Below are 18,954 nucleotides of genomic sequence, written 5' to 3'. Positions count from 1 at the left end.
GCTATAGAACTTGCGTTCTTGGAAGTTCTTGGAATTCTTTCCTTGAATTCTTCCCATATCCTTTATTTTCATCTCTTTAATTCTAGTTGTTCAATTCCTTGTTGTTATTGCTTCCGCATTTACTTCTCAAATTCTTACTCTAATTTGGATTCCCGACCTAGTTGTTATCAGTTATGATATTTGGAAAGAAAGGGAAATTAAGTCCGCGGTTCATTGGGCCTTTTGAGGTGCTTCAGAGGATTGGGGAGGTGGCTTATTAGCTTGCTTTGCTACCCAACTTATCGAGTTTGCATCCGGTATTTCATGCTTCTATGCTCCGGAAGTATATTGGGGATCTGTCTCATGTTCTGGATTTCAGCACGGTTCAGTTGGATGGTGATTTGACCTATGATGTGGAGCCAGTAGCTATTTTAGGTTATCAGGTTCAAAAGTTAAGGTCAAAGGATATAACTTCAGTGAAAGTGCAATGGAGAGGTTGGCTTGTGAAGGAGGCTACCTAGGAGACCGAGCGGGAGATGCGGAGCAGATATCCTCACCTGTTTGAGGCTTCAGGTATGTTTCTTGACTTGTTCAAGGACGAACGTTTGTTTAAGTTGGGGAGGATGTGACGACCCGACCAGTCGTCTCATGAGTTACCACTTCGTTTCCCCCATTTCTTCTTCTTTATGCTTCGTTATCCGTGTTTTGTAGTATCGGGTTGGTCGGATCGAGTCCGGAGTGGTTTTGATAAGGTTTGAGACACTTAGTCTCTTTTAAGAAGGCTTAAGTTGGAAAAGTCAACTGGATCTTGACTTATGTGTTAGAGGGCTCGAATGTGAGTTCCAATGGTTTGGTTAGCTTCGGGAGGTGATTTATGACTTAGGAATGTGATCGGAATGGGTTTTGGAGGATCAGAGTAGAATTAGGTTTGAATTGGCGAAGTCGATATTTTGGCGATTTCCAGTTGATAGACGAGATTTTGATATAGGGGTCGGAATTGAATTCTGAGAGTTGTTGTAGCTTCATTGTGTCATTTGGGATGTGTGTGTAAAATTTCAGGTCATTCAGACGTGGTTTAGTTAGGTTTTTGATCAAAAGCGTATTTCGGAAGATTTTAGAAATTTAGGCTTAAATCCGAGGTGTTTTGGTTGATTTGATGTTGTTTGAAGTGTTTATATGATTGGAACAAGTTTGAATAAGGTATTGGGATAAGTTTGTGCTTTTGGGTGAGGTGCCGGGGGCCTCGGGGTGATTTCAGCTGGTTAACGGAGAGGTTGGAACCTTGTTGCAACAGCTGATATTGCTGCTTCTGGTGTTTTCGCACCTGCGGTTTGGGAACTGCAGGTGCGGTGCTGCACTTGCAGAAGGGGAGCCGTAGAAGGGGATTTGGGAAGAATAGTCAGGGACCGCAGATGCGGTATATGGACCGCACTTACGAAGTCGCAGATACGGCATGTGGAACGTAGATGCGGAATCTGGTCCCTTAAGTGATATCCGCTGAAGCAGATGCTAGACCGCAAATGCGGTACCGCATAAGTGGTTGGGGAGTCGCAGATGCGAAAATGTCTGGCAGAACATATAAGTTATTCCATTTCGCGAAATTGAGCTATTCCACCATTTTTGACTTCGGCTTAAGATCTTTTGGACGATTCAGAAGAGGGATTTCAAGGGAACTTCGTTAAGGTAAGGATTTTGGACCTAAAACACATTTCTATGGTAGAATTTCATGGATTATTACTGAAATTAAAGGAATTAAAGGCTAAAAACGGAGGATAAGGGCTTGAGTTTAGGAGGCCTTAAATTGAGGATTTGAGGGGTCATTTGAACTCCGATTTTGGTATTCATAATATGCATAGACTCGTGGGGAGATGAGAAATTTATTGATGTAAAAATTTCTGATTTTCGAGAAGTTGGCTCGGGGCTCGGGTTTTGGTAATTTCAGGATTTGTGCCCTTTGTTGATTGTTTTCACTTGGGCTTTATTCTCTTAGCATATGTTGATATCCTCGTTCTGATTTTAAATAGATTCGACGCGAGTGGAGGACGATTCGAGGGGCAAAGGCGTCGCGAGGTAGAGATTTTGCTGGTTCGAGGTGAGTAATGATTGTAAATGATGTTCTGAGTGTTTGAAACCCCGGATTGCACATTGTAGTGCAATATTGAGGTGAGGCACATGCTTGATGACGAGCGTGGGGTCGTGCACTATTGGGGATTGTGACTTGGTCTATCCCGATTGATGATTTTATCGCGTATTTGATTGAAAACTATTTGCTATCATCGTTATTTGGGCTGAATGCCATATTTGGGTCTAGTGCCAACTATTTGAACCCTTCAGGGATTTTTATTGATATTTCCTCACTGTTTTGACTTATACTTGAACTCAGTCATGTTATTTTTCACTGTTTTACTACTCAGCCATGTTTACTCAATTTTAAGACTTAAATGATATTTTAAATGATGTTTGGGCTGAGAAACATGTTTTACTATTGTCCGAGAGGCTTTTGATGATTTTTGACTAAGTAAGGCCGAGGGCCTATGTTGTGAGGAAACACTGATACTGATTTGAGGCCGAGGGCATGATATATGTATGCCACGAAGTGGCTTGTTGATTGATATGGGGCCGAGGGTCTAGATTTGACGCCACAAGATGGCTTGTTATTGCGCTTGGGCCGTAAAGGGCCCCTCCAAGAGTCTGCACACCCCCAGTGAGAGCGGGTACCCATTGTGATGTGAGATTGAGCCAGAGGGGCTGGTATTATTCTATGTGATTGCCCGAGGAGCTGGTATTGTTCTGAGATATTGCCCGAGGGGCATATTTGTTGATACTGTGCCCGAGGGGAGAACTTCTATTTGTTTACTCTACCTTAATTTCTTGTCAAGTACTTGTTTATTTGTTGAAAGAGGATTTTACTTGACTTTCCACTGTTGTACTGCTTTTAAATGTTTTACTGCTTCATTGTATAATGGCTTGTGTCTTACGTGTTTTCTTACCCTCAGTTGTTATTTACATTTGTTACTCACTGAGTTGGAGTGCACATTTTACTCCCTGCACCCATGTGTGCAGATTCAGGCGTAGCTGGTTCCGCTCCAGAGTGCTGATTTCCTCTAGTTCCAGGCGGGCCTTTCGGAGATTACGAGGTAGTTGTTGACGTCCGCAGCCCCGTGTCTCTACTCCTCTATCATTTCTGTTCCTTTTCAAACACTTGTAGTAGTTATAACTTTAGCAGACTTGTATTATGGTTATAGATGCTCCTCGTGACTTGTGACACCACGGTTAGGGCTGTGTCGGGTGTATTTCCGCATTGTTATCGATATTTTCCGCTGTTTAGCATTATCAGTCCTGTTTAGACTATTTCTATGTTGAATAACTATTTTGAAAAGTGATTTGGGTACAATTGGCTGGCCTTGTCTTCACGAGAGGCGCCATCACGACCGGGTTCGGGGTTAGGGTCGTGACAGAAGACAGTCAAAATATCAAGTTCAGAAGCAACCCAACAAGCACATGAGCGTAAATTACAGATAATCATAGACGAAGAAGGACATCTAAAATTCCGTCGAGTATTCGGTGAATAAGCTCGCAGCTTTACAAGAGTCAGAGGATCCTCCCTAAGTACTACAATGAAAGACTAGCTGATGAAATAAGGAAGAATGCATAAACCTAAGCATAGTAACTTGAAGAAAAAATGGTCTTGTAACAACAGTCTCACAACAACATTGTATGAACTCCATAAGAAAGTGGCATATATCGTGGCTATGAACGAGAAGAAGAAAAAATCAAAAGGTGATATTCAAGATCATATGGGTTGTACAGAATTCCAATATGTGTGGGCACTAAGATAAGCCAAGTATTCATGCAACAAGCGGCAGAACGACCAGGAAAAGTAAGTGCTTACATTTAAAGAAAGTTGAGAAGGAACGAAAGGAATCATTCGATTAACGTTCCCGAGTTAGTTACGTTATGAATGCACTCAAGATTTCGGAGTATTATCCATGCAACATATATATTAACAATCATATAGCCATAGAAGACTCCGGTATAAGTTAAAAGAAGGAATTGAGTCCAGGTCATAGACAAAGGATTGAATCATTAGAAGATTTTATCATGGATATTCCATAGCGTCCATAAAAGGCTAAAGTAATAACTAATGCCATGAGCCACAGATCGGAAGATAACTTAAGCATACATAAAGGCTGATCAGAAAGAAGAGGAAACTAAAGAGTTACATCAACCAAGTAAATCAAGAGTCTAATTATTGGCCCCAGACAATTACAGAAATCGTGATTGACAACATTGCAAGATCATCCTTAATATCAGAGGCACAAGAAAGATAGTACAACAACCATATTCTATAAAGGCCCTACAATAGAGCCAGTTAGAAGAGTACCGGCCTCATAAAAAGTCAGTATGAGCTACCACCAGATTGTGTATGCACCAGAGGTGCAAGTATTATAAGAGAGCTTCAAGATATGGTGTGAATTATACCTATGTGGAAGGGAGGCCATGAAAGAGATAGAAGATATGATGTGAGACTTTAAGATAAGTAAGGTAAAGGTGGACAACATACGGGATACTCAAATGTAGAATGTTGTGAATAGTCCTTACTTCGGATAGAAGGCTAGAAGAGTGGGAATTTAATATCCGAGAATGATAGTGGCGGCTTCAGTGGCATGTCTTCTAGCCTATGGTTTTTAGGTATTGAGAAGCCTGGTTAAGAGAGTAAAGAAGAGTTAGAGACGATGTGATATCTCACTTGATGTTCCAGAATGACACAAGGAAGGTTGTAAGCTAAAGTATAGTAGAGCAACGAGGTTTTATGAAGACGAGAGTAAGGATAAGAATGGGCGAGTGAGAAGGTGACGAGAATGGATAAGTACTCGGGATTAGGCCCACGAAAACAAGAAGAGATGATGATTTCTCTAAGTTATAGAAAGCTCAGTATAACCTGAATGAACTCAAAGGAGTGTAAGACTAATGGCATTTAGAAGAGATAGAATGCTGCAATGGTAGTAGAATAAGGGTGTAATTGTGGTAGATAAAGGATGACATTTGGGCCTTATATTGAGTTATTATTTGAAGAAGAAAAAGGGGGATTTCATGAGTTGTACGGGATTAGAATAATCCCAAAGGATGAATCACGTTGGGATGCTATGAAATACGATTATGGAAGTATAGTGTCGCCCTCAGATGGATCAGTCTAATCACTTCAGATATTCCCCAATGAGACATAAGCCCTAGTGACAATGTATTACGTAAGATATTTCAAGTTATCAATAGTAGATTGCAACTCAACATTGAGGTGAATCAACAATGGATGGATAAAAGTTACGAAGTATGAGATGAGATTAGGCAATCATGCTTAAGATGAATGGTAATGAAGAAGCATTAAAGGACTTAGATTTATACATATAGGATAAGCAATGAAAGTAACCTGGAGTTTGCAGCAGACCACAGTAACGATAGATCAAAGTAAGAGTGATGGTATACTAACCTACCTAGATGTAGTAAAGCCATAAGGATAGATAACCAAAGCTATGAAACAAGATATAGCAATATTCATAAATTCAACAAAGTACCGAGCGAAGAACTTTAAGTATACCTATAGATACCTAGAGGGACAGCTTGTCATAGTTCTATATATGTTCACAAAGTGAAGCCTAGATATTGGCTAAAAGCTGGAGGAAAAAGGAGAGAACAGTCGTATAGGCGCGAGATTGGAAGAATTCCGACCACAAGTCATGACGTGAGAAAGAGGCCTAAAGGGGGGAATGCCCTAGCCTTTGGATTTATTCATAGAACAGTTACCTAGATGGCAAGAAGAGTACTAAAGTATTCTGAAGACATAAGTTACAAAAATGATAAATGCATGTAACACCCCACGTTTTTGTACGTAGAAGTACGCCATAAGTAAATTGATGAAAGTTCGGAAATGAGATGTTACATCACGCATTTTCATACGTTAAAGTTTTGTCATAAATTAATCCACGTAAGTTCGGGAATGAGATTATTTTGGGATTATAAGTATTACGCTATTTCAAACAAGTGATAAGTAAATTCGTGAAGGGGAGAGGGTAAGAGAATAGAAGAAAATGAGTTTCATCAAAGTTTGACATTTCGGGATAAAATACGATCTAAGCTATAATATTTTATATTTATGGACTAGTGTCATACAAGATACCACATGACCATGATAATAAGGTATATAAGGTATGTTAAAAGTGGGTAGTATTTTAAGTAATTTAAAATAATTCTTAATTATGTGGGTAATTGATTGATTATTAGTTAATGGGAAATTAACAAGTTAATCAAGTGATTAATGGATAATTAATTCAAATACTCCATCCGTTTTAATTTATGTGAACCTATTTCCTTTTTAGTCTGTGCCAAAAAGAATGATCTCTTTCCCTATTTGGAAACAATTTACCTTTATGCAATGATTTATAGCCACACAAAATATATGTGCTTCATTTTACACCACAAGTTCAAAAGTTTTCTCTCTTTTCTTAAACTTCGTGCCCAGTCAAATAGATTCACATAAATTAAAACGGATGGAGTATTTGGATAAGATTTGATGAACCCATGTGGCATCCTATAAGGTTGGATCAAAACCCAAGTAATGACTCTTGGTTTAGGAAGATAGGTGACATTTTAAGGGATTTTTGGGTGGCTAAAATAAGCCTTATCAAGTGGTGCCCACACCACTATAATAAGGCATCTTTCAAATACATTCATTCATTTTGGGAAAGACCTCATACGGATCTGCTATAGCACATAAATTACTTCAACAAAATTCATACAAGATCTTATTATGTGTGAGATGCAATTCTAAGAAAGCACGGTACAATATTTCTCAAGAATATCATACGGACTTTTCCCTACTTCGATCCGCCATTATGTGTTTCGTCACAATTGTTGTGTGTTAGAAGGATTCTCTCTTTTTGGTATGATCCATACGATACAAATAAAACAAGTAAATGTACAACTTCCACAAATAACTCTATTCATAGAAATACTAGAAGTTCCTATTAACTTGAATTCCCATATATCTTATTATTACATCTTCTGTTCATGGGTCTCAAAAAAATACGTAAGTTGAAAAAAGTTTATTTTATGATATTAATCAAAGACATAATGGACTGATGACGTTCCGAGAGATTTTATTGACGTACTTCTCATGCATTGCATTCATTTATACATGTACATTGACCCATGATCAGATGACATTATATACATGTATATATATGTATATGAGATATAGAAAAAGGTTACGGCATTATATACGCACCACCACCCGATCAGCTGGTATACGTTGATGATTTTGCCTAAAGTGGCCGAGATGATATGATGGTATGCCCTTAGAGGCTTGATGATGATATGAACACATGTACCTATGCACGACATGATATTCATACACATATGCATGATACTATAGGTATTTCATGATTTGCAGAGTTATCCAGACTTACATGTCTAATCTTTTACTCTATGTTTCTCTCATGTCTATTATTTACTGATTTTCATTCCTTACATACTCGGTACATTATTTACAATGACGTCCCTTTTGCATAGGGATGTTGTATTTTATACCTGCAGGTCCCGATAGACAGGTTGAGAGTCCTCCAAATAGGCTATCAACTCAGCGGAAGATGTTAGTTCGCTCCATTTGCTCCGGAGTCGCTTATTTGGTTAGTATAATTTGGACGTGTATTGTTTAGTATGGCGGGACTCTGTCCCGACCTTTATGGTATTTATCTACTCTTAGAGCCTTGTAGACGTATGTCATGTACGTAAAAGATTGTATGGCCTTGTCGGCCTATGTTCAGTATACGAATGGTCATTTTGATCTTATAGGCCTGTATGTCTTATGTATAAGATGGTATTACATGTTTTATTCTAGTTATCCTACAACAACCTTTCCATCTCATTCATATATGATAGCATGATACGAAAAGATACTTTATGTTGGTACTCGATTGAGTAAGTTATCGAGCGCTTGTCGCGGCCCATCGGTTTGGGTCATGACAATCATCAGATTTATCGTCGCTAAGGTTTGCTTTATTAACTTTCGCATGACGCCTTGTTATTTCCGATCCCAACAAGTGGTATCAAAGCTAATGGTTCAAAGCGATGTTGAAGATAGGTTCAATGCGGGTTCAGATAAAGTTGAAACCAATTTGACGATAACTATCCCAAAAAAATAGTCTGAGTACTATATGCAGAGACACATTTTCAACCATATATTTTCAACATACCTCTGTAGCATCTTTAAAACAAAAACCATTTTAAAGCCTTGTTTATGGGCTCTAATATTCAACTCATGCTTACATTTAACGCATGGGCTCTACTTTCAACCCTTGCTTACTTTTTAAGAGGACTTTTCAGAAACCACTATAGTTTAGTAGCTATTAACTTCCTATAGCTATCATATACATAATTACTTCCTATAGCTACTATTCAGTTATTACGGTAGTGTATTCGCGATGTTGTATTCATGAATACAGCAGCAAAAAGCGCCTAAAAATCAGGCAGTCCAGCTGTATGCGCATGTATTCATATGTATTCGGTCCATGTATTCATGAATACAACAATAAAAAGCGCCTAAAATCAAGGCAGTCCAGCTGTGCGCGCATGTATTCACATGTATTCGTGCTACTATATTCATGAATACAATAATAAAAAGCACCTTAAATCCGCGCAGTCCAGCTGTACGTGCATGTATTCACGCCATGTATTCATGAATACATTAGTAAAAAGTGCCTAAAATCAGGACAGTTCAGCTGTACGCACATGTATTCACGCTGCTGTATTCATGAATACAACAGTAAAAAGTGCCTAAAATTAGGGCAGTCCAGCTGTACATACATGTATTCACATGTATTCGCTCCATGTATTCATGAATACAGTAACGACAATAACCTTAAAAATAGGTATGCCTAACTGTCTAAGAGAGAGGAAAAACATAAATAGCGTATTTCATGCCTTATTTCATGCCTCAATAGTAGTATATACCATAAACACTTATTTTGCTATAAAATATAAAAGGTAGCTATAGAAAATAATATTTTAAAATAGTTTTGATTTATAATAAATAGGGTGTATACCTTTGCTATAGAAGGTAAAATTTTCTACTTTTAACGCATGTGCTCCACTTTTAACCCTACCCACTTTTAACGTGCTCATTTTTAACACATGGATCCAATACTTTTAACCCGTTCTCACTTTCAACGCACGAGGCTTCAATTTTAACTATGACAAGCAACAATGATGAAGATTATGTGAAGAAGGAGGATCAAGCTTTGTCAAGAAAATTCAGGCCAAAGGGGAGAATTGTTTGAAATTTGTCATGATTTTCTTACTTTATTTTGGATTTATTCTTTTACTTGAAGGAAGAGTAGAATACTAACCACAATTATTTTACTTTTCTTTAAAGGAAAATATAGACCTCTTCCATATTTGACAGATTCCTTTATTAGAGGAAAAGATTGTGGATCTCTATAAATTGAGGATCCGTCCGTCACAGAAAACATAATAGCATCAACAATGTAGTCATTAAAAAAGTCTTGTCTAGGGGGAGATTATTCTCTCGATATATATATATATATATATATTCCGTTTGTCCATAATATTTTTCTTATTTTTTAATTTCCTCATATGTAGGTCAATTGACCAAAATCATATTATATTATATTATGTCTTTTAGTATAATTCTCTTTGTCATCAGAGTTTTCATCGCTAAGGTTTGTTTTATTAACTTCCACGTGACACCTTGTTGTTTTCGAACACAACACTGAAATGTTCCATATACACATACGTAAGTATTCAAATCTCTTTTCTTTTTTATATAATGTAGATATTCAATTTGTCCATAATTTTTTTTCTTATTTTTTAATTTTTTTCAAAAGTGTGTTTGTCCATGAAATTTTTACAAGTTTTTGAAAAAATTTCGAAAATGAGATTTTCAAAATATTTTAGCTTTTTTTCTCCTACTCATAAAACTGCACTATTTTTTCACGTGAAATGCATGTCCAAACATAATTTCAAATTCTAAATTCCAAATTTCAAATACTATTTTTCAATTTAACCCCAAATGCCACTTTTTTCTTTCAAAAATTACGGTTTTTATGTCCAACGCCTACTTAAATTCATGTCTCTTAAAGATTGTTAGATCGACTTTCTAATAACTTTTACCATATTAATATATTATTTAGATAAATAAACAACGTACAAGTTACATGCCTCACAGTACAACTATATAGGAAATTCAATTTCCTAGCAGACCTCTCGATCTAGGGACGTACATACATAAAGTAGACTATAATCTAATACTAATAAAGATACATAGTCAATCATGATAACTTGGGGATACGAGATGTGTCTACTAACGATACACACATTCTAAGCACTTTGATTTGCTGAGTAACAACAATAACAACTCAGTAAAATTCTACAAGTAGGGTCTAGGGATGATTGTGTGTACTCAGACCTTACTCCTACCCGACGTAGTAGAGAGGCTATTTCCGACAGACCTTCGGCTCAAGAAGAGGAAAAGAGAGACAATATATCAGTACTATCAACAGAAAACTATAAAAATAATGACAACATCATAAGAATAAGAAAATAGATGAAAAGCAATAATGATAACTAGTAAATAAGGCCCGACACAATGAAAAACGAGAGAATAGTGTGAACACAACATTAACCACTAGCAGTCTCACTATAACAAAAAGGAGATTTAGCGGCAAAAGAAAAGGCCTTTAGTGGCAATAAATATTGCCGCTAAAATATCTACCGATCATTAACTTTTTGCATAGAAAAAACCTCAAGAATTTTCTTTTGTTAGATTGTGAAACCATAAGAAATCAAGTTTCTTCCATAGCCTCCCTTAATCCTGCTGACCTTTACCCTAATTTGATTACTACTGGTCTTCTTTCCCTTGTTCGAAGAGAGTGTTATTGGAAACAAGATTTTCCAATTTTAGTTCTTGGTGCCAACCAGAGAATTACTTTTTATCATACTGGTTTTTCTTTTGTCTATACCTACTCCTTTACTTAAGGATTTAAGCCCCCTATTGATCCAGTAATCTTTGAATTCTGCCGTTATTTCAATGCGTGTCTTGGCAGATTGACTCCATAGTATGGAGAGTTGTTGCATACCTTCGTTATTTGGCAGAACTGGTTTTTGTGCCTTTTACCTTTTGGCACTTGCTTCACTTATACTCCCCCAAGATGTTTCATGAAGGTGTCTTTACTCTCGTGGCTAGAAGTAAGAGAGTTTTGGTTAGTCCTGAAGATGATGGAGATCGTGGCTGGTATGCTCGTTTTGTTGTTGCTCCCACTAGTGGGTTAGTGGGCGAAGAAGACATGCCTTTCCAAGAGAAATGGAATTTTGCACGTAAATTTTTTTCTCTTTTATTTTTGAAATATCTCAAAAGACTTCATTATAATAAAATACCCAACCTTTCAGCATCCATGGAAGTTTTTGATGAAATTTCCAACTTCCGTGCTTGGGTAGAAAAGATGCTGACTGCTGTACCTATGGAGAAGAGGTCGTGGAAATACCTTTATCAAAAATTTTGTTGGAAAGTAAAGATGCACGGTAATTTTTACCTTTATTGTTTCTTCCTTTCTCTCTCTTGTTTATTCAGATTTTCACATCTTTCCCCTTTTTACTAGGGTTTTCCATTCGTGGTATTAGTCCCGTGTCTGTTCCCTCAACCAGGCTTTCCGTGAGTCTTGCTTAGGAAAGAATTTTAAGTGCTTCTTCTTCTAAAAGAAACTGATGGAGCCCGTGGCTCTAAGGGTGAAGAAGATCCGAAGGAGGGTTCTTTAGTGCGAAGACCTCGAGTCAGGAGAGCGTAATTTCTGATGATGAAGCCACTCCTTCGTATGACCCTCCATCGAGTTCAGTCCCCTTTAGACTTTAGGATGAGCCAGAGAGTGCTCCTTTAATGGTTTCTGATAGTGATGCTATTGACCCTCCCCCAAGTTCTGTTGATAGTTTGTTTGCTCATGGCTTCGAGTGTAATGAAGCTCACAGGCCTGTTTCCAAGGAATTGCCTCTTGCTACTCTTCCAGCTTCGATTTCCATTACCCCTCCTATGTTTTTACCTATTGCTTCTCCTATTGTTCCTCCCGTGGCTGCGTCCACTTCATCTACTATTCTCGTGGCTGCTTCCCATGAAGAGACTGGACCCTCTAGCAGTGGAATGACAATGAAAAGAGTTCGTGTTGAAGCCCCTGAAGGTGGGAGTTTACTAAAGAAATCGGGTCAAGCTGATGTGTGGTTAAAACCCTTGATTGGTCCTGTAGAGAAGAAGTTAGAAAGTCATAGCTCCCTGACTTGGATAAATGATATCGTTCATTCTTCTTTGAAGGTACAGTCTCAATTATACTTCCTTTCTTTCATCCTTCTTATTCACAAATCTTTCTATTTTTTCGTAGATCAATTTGATTGGCACAGAGCTCATGAAAAGAATTTCTCAAGCGGAGAAGCAAGTTGTAGACTTTCGCACCGAGGCTGACAATTGGAAGGTCTTCAACTGGAGAAAGAAGTTTTGGCGGAAGAAAAGAATGTTTTTGGAGCAACAAATGAAGGTGGTTGTCGCTGAATTAGCAGTTGAAAAGGCTTCTTTTAGCCAAGTTGGAAAGGACAAGGATATTCTTGAATCATCTTTTGCTGAACAGCTTTCTAAGGCTACTGTAGAGATAACAGATTTGAAGGAACTCCTTAATCAGAAAGAGGTGTATGCGGGAGAATTAGTTTAAACACTTACTCAAGCTTAAGAAGATCTTCGTGCCTCTAGTGATAAGATTCAGTTCTTGGAAAGTTCTCTTGCTCCTATGAAAACAGCTTATGATGCCTCTGAAGCAGAAAAAGTAGAGCTGAGAGTTGAAATTGATCAATGGGAGGACTATGAGATTCTCGAGGACAAATTGTCATTAGATGTGAGCTGGGCCTTTTTAAACACTCGCCTCGAGACTCTAATGGAAGCCAACCAGGAGGGTTTTAACCTTAATGCTGAGATTATTAAAGCTAAGGAAGCAATTGATAAAACTCAACAACATCAAAGTTTTTCTTCACCAGAAGACGAAAGTCCCGGAGGTGATGGAAATGGACTTGTTCCTGGTGAAGCTAATGTCCGACCCTCTTCTTCTCAAGCTGATCCCTCTTCTCTTGTTAATGATGCTCCCGCAGATGATTCCCCTTAGTTTTTTCTTGCTTTCATGTTCGTTTAACTTTTGGGAAGTTTGTTTTGTTTTTAGAAGGTTGTTTTTTGGTTACCCCTATCTTGTTTTGGGGCTTAATGACAAACAAGTACCTCTATTTTTTCCCAAAGTTTAATATATGTATTTCGGTTACTCTTACCTTTTATTTTACTCTTTAATATCTGAGCTTTTATTTTGCTCTTTGATATTTGAGCTTGCATTTAAAAATGCTTTAAAAATTCGTGATTTTGATATACACGAATTTTTATAAAAGAGGGCCCTTTATATAAACGACGCTAATGAAGATGACGTCTCATCTTCATATTGGTGCAAACATATGAACGACTAAATAGACAAAAAAGAAACAATTTGAAGAAGTTCCATGCTTTGAACTTTCAAATAAATTTCGTATATGATTTTCTCTGTTATTCGTACAATACTTTCACAACTGCTTTCTTTGTAGCAGATTTTCAGATACAAAATTAGGTTTATTATCCCATGACTAAATTTAGCCTTAACCTAAAAACTCGTAGGAACTTGGAACGTATGTGTTTCCTTCTTGCGAGTTCACACCTTCTCGAGGTTGCTTTGATTTAGGCTTGATTTTTGGCTCTTTGCTTCTTATTCATATGTATAGTCCCTCAAGTGTTAGAGCTTAGAAATATAAAATCTCGAACACTGAATTTCTCCTTCCTTTTGGTCCATTCCCTGAAAAGTAAAATACACACGGGACTCAGAGATATATGTTTAAATGATGACTGCTTAACCCTTTTTTCTATCAGAAAAGTTGTAACCTAGACCTGGAATAATTTAGTAGTCCGCGTGTCTTTCGTCTCTAATATCATCATTTGGTACGGGCTAGCTTTTTGCCTATCATCTAAAATTATTAGTAAAATTCAAAAGAACAAAATAGAATTATATCTGAGTGATACCTGACCATAGGTACTTCCTTTATCTAGACGTAATACTTCTTCAAATGAACAACGTTCCAATTTAATGGTAGTATGCTGCCATCCATGGTCTCCAACTCATACGCTCCCTTTCCAGTGATGCCTCGAACCCTATAAGGGCCTTCCTAGTTTGGACTTAACTTCCTCGAATTAGCCATTTTCATTGATTGAAATACCTTTTTGAGGACGAAGTCCCCAATCTTGAAGTATCTCAGATTTTCTTTCCCGTTGTAATATCGCTCAATCATCTATTTTTTAGCCGCCATCCTTATTAGCGCTACTTCTCTCCTTTCTTCTAATAAATCCAATTTCGTTTGCATTTCTTCTTCATTTGACTCCTCAGTAACATGTGTGTATCTCGTACTTGGTTCACCTAATTCTACTAAAATTAGAGCTTCACTGCCATAGACGAGTGAAAATGGAGTCTGGCCTGTGCTTGTTTTTGTTGTTGTTCGATAAGCCCATAATTCTCCTGGTAACACTTCTGACCACTTGACTTTTGATTCTTCTAATATTTTCTTCAAATTATTAATAATAACTTTATTTGTTGACTCAGCTTGTCCATTAGCTATGAGATAGTAAGGCGCAGATATAATCCGTTTAATTTGCCAACTTCGAAAGAACACTGTGATTTTTGTGCCTATGAATTGTGGGCCGTTTTCTTACATGATTTCCTTTGGAACGCCAAAACGACAGGTAATGTTTCTCCAAATAAAGTCCCTAACTTCTTGTTCCTGCACCTATTTGAAAGCTCCTACTCTATGCATTTTGAAAAATAATCCGTCAAAACTAATAGAAACGTACCTCTCCTTTAGCTTGAGATAATGGACCTACAATATCCATGCCCCACTTCATGAAGGGCCATGGCGAGATAATTGAATGTAACAATTCTGCTGGGCGATGCATGTTATTAGCATATCGCTGAAATTTATCGCACGTGGCTACATAATTTTCTGCTTCTTCCTCCATTTTGGCCAGTAATATCCCGCTCTTATTAAAGTCTTCACAATGACCTCCCCCCTGTATTATTACCGTAGTGCCCCTCATGTACCTCCGTCATTACATATTCTGTTTGTGAGGGACCAAGGCACCGTACTAAAGGTCCACCGAGCATCTTTCAGTATAAGTTTCCACGAACTAAGCAATACCGGGCGGCTTTTGGCAAAGTATCTGTGACTTCTTCTTGTCGTCGAGTAAGATTCCATACTGCAAAAAGTTGACAAACTCGTTCTTTCAATCCCAAGTTAAATTATTAAAATATACCTCGTTCTTGTCTTGGTCGAGTGACGAATGAAACAGATGTATCACAATAGCGTTTTCTACATTTGTTATCTCCGTAACAGACATGAGATTAGCTAATGCATCTGGCTCTGCATTCTTCTACCTGGGTATTTGAACAACTTTCCATGATTGAAATTGTCTGACTAATTCCCATACCTTTTCCAGGTATTTTTGCATTCGTGCCTCTCTTGCTATGTAAGTCCCATGAATTTGGTTAACTACTAGCTGCGAGTCACTTTTGGTTTCAGTCTGTTCTATGCCAACTTCTCATGCTAATTCCAGACCTGCAATCATAGCTTCGTACTCTGCTTCATTATTAGTGATGGGATAACATTTTATTGCTTGTCTTATAAATTCTCCTAAAGGTGGAATTAAAACAATACCTAGGCCCGCTCCTTTAACATTCGAGGAACCATTAGTAAATAAAGTCCAATTCCCCGGATTCGATCCGGTAAATACCTGTAACTCCTTTTTTTCTTTAGGAACAAAATTCTTGCTAAAATCTGCTAAAACCTGCAATTTTATTATAGGTCTTGGCTGGTATATGATATCATACTCACTGAGTTCTATTGCCCACTTAGCTAACATACCAGATAGTTCTTGCTTATGCAATATATTCCTTAGAGGGAAAGCAGTTATTACAGAGATAGAATGACATTGAAAATAAGGTCTCAACTTTCTAGATGCCATAGTTAATGCTAAAGCAAGCTTTTCTAGATGAGGGTATAGCAAAGAGTTACTAACATAGTATGTTGGAGATTGTTTACCTTTATCATCTCGTACAAGTACCGCACTTACCGCTACTTCTGACACATCAAGGTAGATAAGCAGCCTTTCTCCGTTTTTTGGCTTGGCTAGCAAAGGCGGATTTGACAGATACGATTTTAAGTCCCTGAGGGCTTGTTGGCATTCATCAGTCCATTCATATTGATTCTGCTTTTTCAATACTAAAATGAATTTAAAACTCTTTTCTAATGATTTTGAAATAAATCTACCCAGGGTTGCTATTCTCCTTGTTAATCTCTCCACTTATTTTTAGCTGGTGAGTACATCCGGTATTTCATCAATAGCTTTGATTTGTGTAGGATTTACTTCAATTCCCCTGTTAAAAACAAGAAAACCTAAAAACTTACCCGAAGATACGCCAAAAGCACATTTTTCTGGATTTAGCTTCATATTGTACTTACGTAAAATCTAAAAGCATCTGACAGATGTTGGAAATGATCTCCTACCTGTGCTGATTTGACTAGCATATCATCAATGTAGACTTCCATAGTCTTTCCTAGATATTCTTCAAACATTTTAGTCATCAACCTTTGGTACGTGGCTCCAGCATTTTTCAAACCAAAGGGCATAACTTTGTAACAGTAAGTCCTCATATCTATATGATCCATTTTTAACTGGTTATATCCAGAGTATACATCTAAAAAACTTAACAACTCATGTCCTGCGGTAGAATCAATTAGTTGATCTACGTGTGACAAAGAGAATGAATCTTTAGGACAAGCTTTATTTAAGTCAGTATAATCTACATAAACTCGCTATTTTCCATTCTTTTTAGGTACTACCACAATATTAGCTAACCAGTTGGGATACTTTACCTCTCATATTTCCAATTTTTAAATTTTTTTGTACCTCATCTTGGATCACCTGATTTTTGAAGGATCCCTACTTCCTTTCTTTTGCTTTACAAACGGATATGATGGGTCCTCATTCAGTTTATGAGTCATCACTTTCGATGGTATACCTGTCATATCTGAATGCAACCAAGCAAAGCAATCTGCGTTAGCTTTTAAAAATTCAATTAACTTACCTTTCATTTCTATGCTCAGATTTGCTCCGATGTAAACTTTTCTGTTCGGCCAGTATTTAAATAGCACCACCATTTCGAGTTCTTCGGTAGCTGTCTTAATATTTTCATTTTCTTCTGGCTCTCGAATAACATCAAGTCTCGAATCAACATCTGTTTGTGCTAGAATGCCTTCAGTTGAGGTTTGTGTTATAGCATCTTCAACTGAGCTCTGTAACTGCTATTTCTTGCCTGCCACCTCGTTTACTGTGCGAGTAGCCACTACTGAATTGATACTCCTAGAAGTTTGTTGATCTGTATGGATTTGACGTATTCCCCCACTATGAAGGAAATTTGATAACTTGGTGCAATGTGGATGGTACAACATCCATATCGTGAATCCATGGTCTTCCCAGGATTATATTATAGGCCATATATGCATCTATCACCTAAAACATTGTGTCCCTGATAACCCCTTCTGCAAACATAGCAAGCACTACTTCCCCTTTTGTGGTAACGCTTGAATTATCAAATCCAGACAAAGTCCGTGACTTTGGTATCACCTTGTCGTTAACTTGCATTTCATCCACCACTCTTAGTAAAACAATATTCATGGAACTACCTGGGTCAATCAAAACTCGTTTTATGTTAGTATCGTGAACAAGTAAAGATACTACCAATGCGTCATTGTGAGAAATTATCAAGTCATCCGCATCTTCATCATCAAATGTTATACTGTCTCCTTCCAAGACTTGGCATATTCGCTTTCCATGAGTGACTGTGACTTTTGACGTCTTCTTCGCAGCTGTATAAGTTACTCTATTGACCTCGTCTCCTCCGGTTATTATGTTAACTATTCTTTTTGGAGATGGGGGTTTCGGGGGTTCTTGTTTGTTCTTCATATATGATTGTCTACCCTTATCGCTGAACAAGTTAGTTAAATAACCTTGTTTTAACAAATGCTAGACCTCTCTTTGTAGTAACCTACAATCTGTTGTTCTGTGGCCATGATTGTTGTGAAATTCACACCAGTAATCTGGATTTCTTTTGCTTGGGCCGGATCTCATTTCTTTAGGCTACCACACCTTATCTCCCATACCTCTTAAAACAGCTACCAACTCGGATGTACTAACATTGAAATCATAATCTCCTACTCTCACATGCGTGCTGTAGTTGTCACCTCGTGCATCACGTTCCTTTCTGAATCTAGATGAGGAACCCACATCTTTTTGTCTTAATCTCGATTCAGATCGTAGATTTCCTGCTTGGACCGAGAATCTCGACCTGCAAGACCCATATAAGGCTCATAGCTGTTTTTCATGGTTCTTTTTTTTTATTTTGAACGTCTTGACCCTAATCTTTCATCAACCCTTGACTGTGCAACCGTGCCTTCTTTTATCCGCAACTTTGTATTGTATCTATTGTACACGTCGTTCCAAGTTATTGCTGGAAATTCTTGTAAACTTTCCTTTAGTCTCCTTGTGGCTTCTGAACTTTTTTCGTTTAGATTGCTTGCGAATGCATGGCTGCCCAATTGTCAGGTACTCAAGGTAAAATCATCCTTTCCCGTTGGAATCTATCCACAAACTCCCTGAGTAATTGTGTGTTTCCTTCTTTTACTTAAAGATGTCTTCCATCTTTTTTTTAACTTTTTGAGCTCCCGAATGTGCTTTTATGAATGAATTTACAAGCTCAACAAAAGAATCAATAGAGTTTTTAGGTAAGAGAGAATACCACGTTAATGCTCCTTTCA

The 18,954-nt window shown here is 37.6% G+C and overlaps 1 protein-coding gene across 1 annotated transcript; it reads right to left on the bottom strand.

Moving 5' to 3' along the window:
* Nucleotides 1-17,650: 17,650 nt before the first annotated feature.
* LOC138875621 (uncharacterized) lies at nt 17,651-18,103 on the bottom strand. Its single transcript, XM_070154469.1, has one exon. The coding sequence runs from the start codon at nt 18,101-18,103 to the stop codon at nt 17,651-17,653; it is 453 nt and encodes a 150-aa protein (XP_070010570.1).
* Between the last annotated feature and the right edge of the window lie 851 nt (nt 18,104-18,954).

This window comes from Nicotiana sylvestris, chromosome 8 (assembly GCF_000393655.2).
Source record: "Nicotiana sylvestris chromosome 8, ASM39365v2, whole genome shotgun sequence".
NCBI classification, from domain to species: Eukaryota; Viridiplantae; Streptophyta; class Magnoliopsida; order Solanales; family Solanaceae; genus Nicotiana; species Nicotiana sylvestris.
The sequence above is the reverse complement of the archived record's forward strand: the minus strand, read 5'-3'. Positions and strand labels throughout refer to the sequence as shown.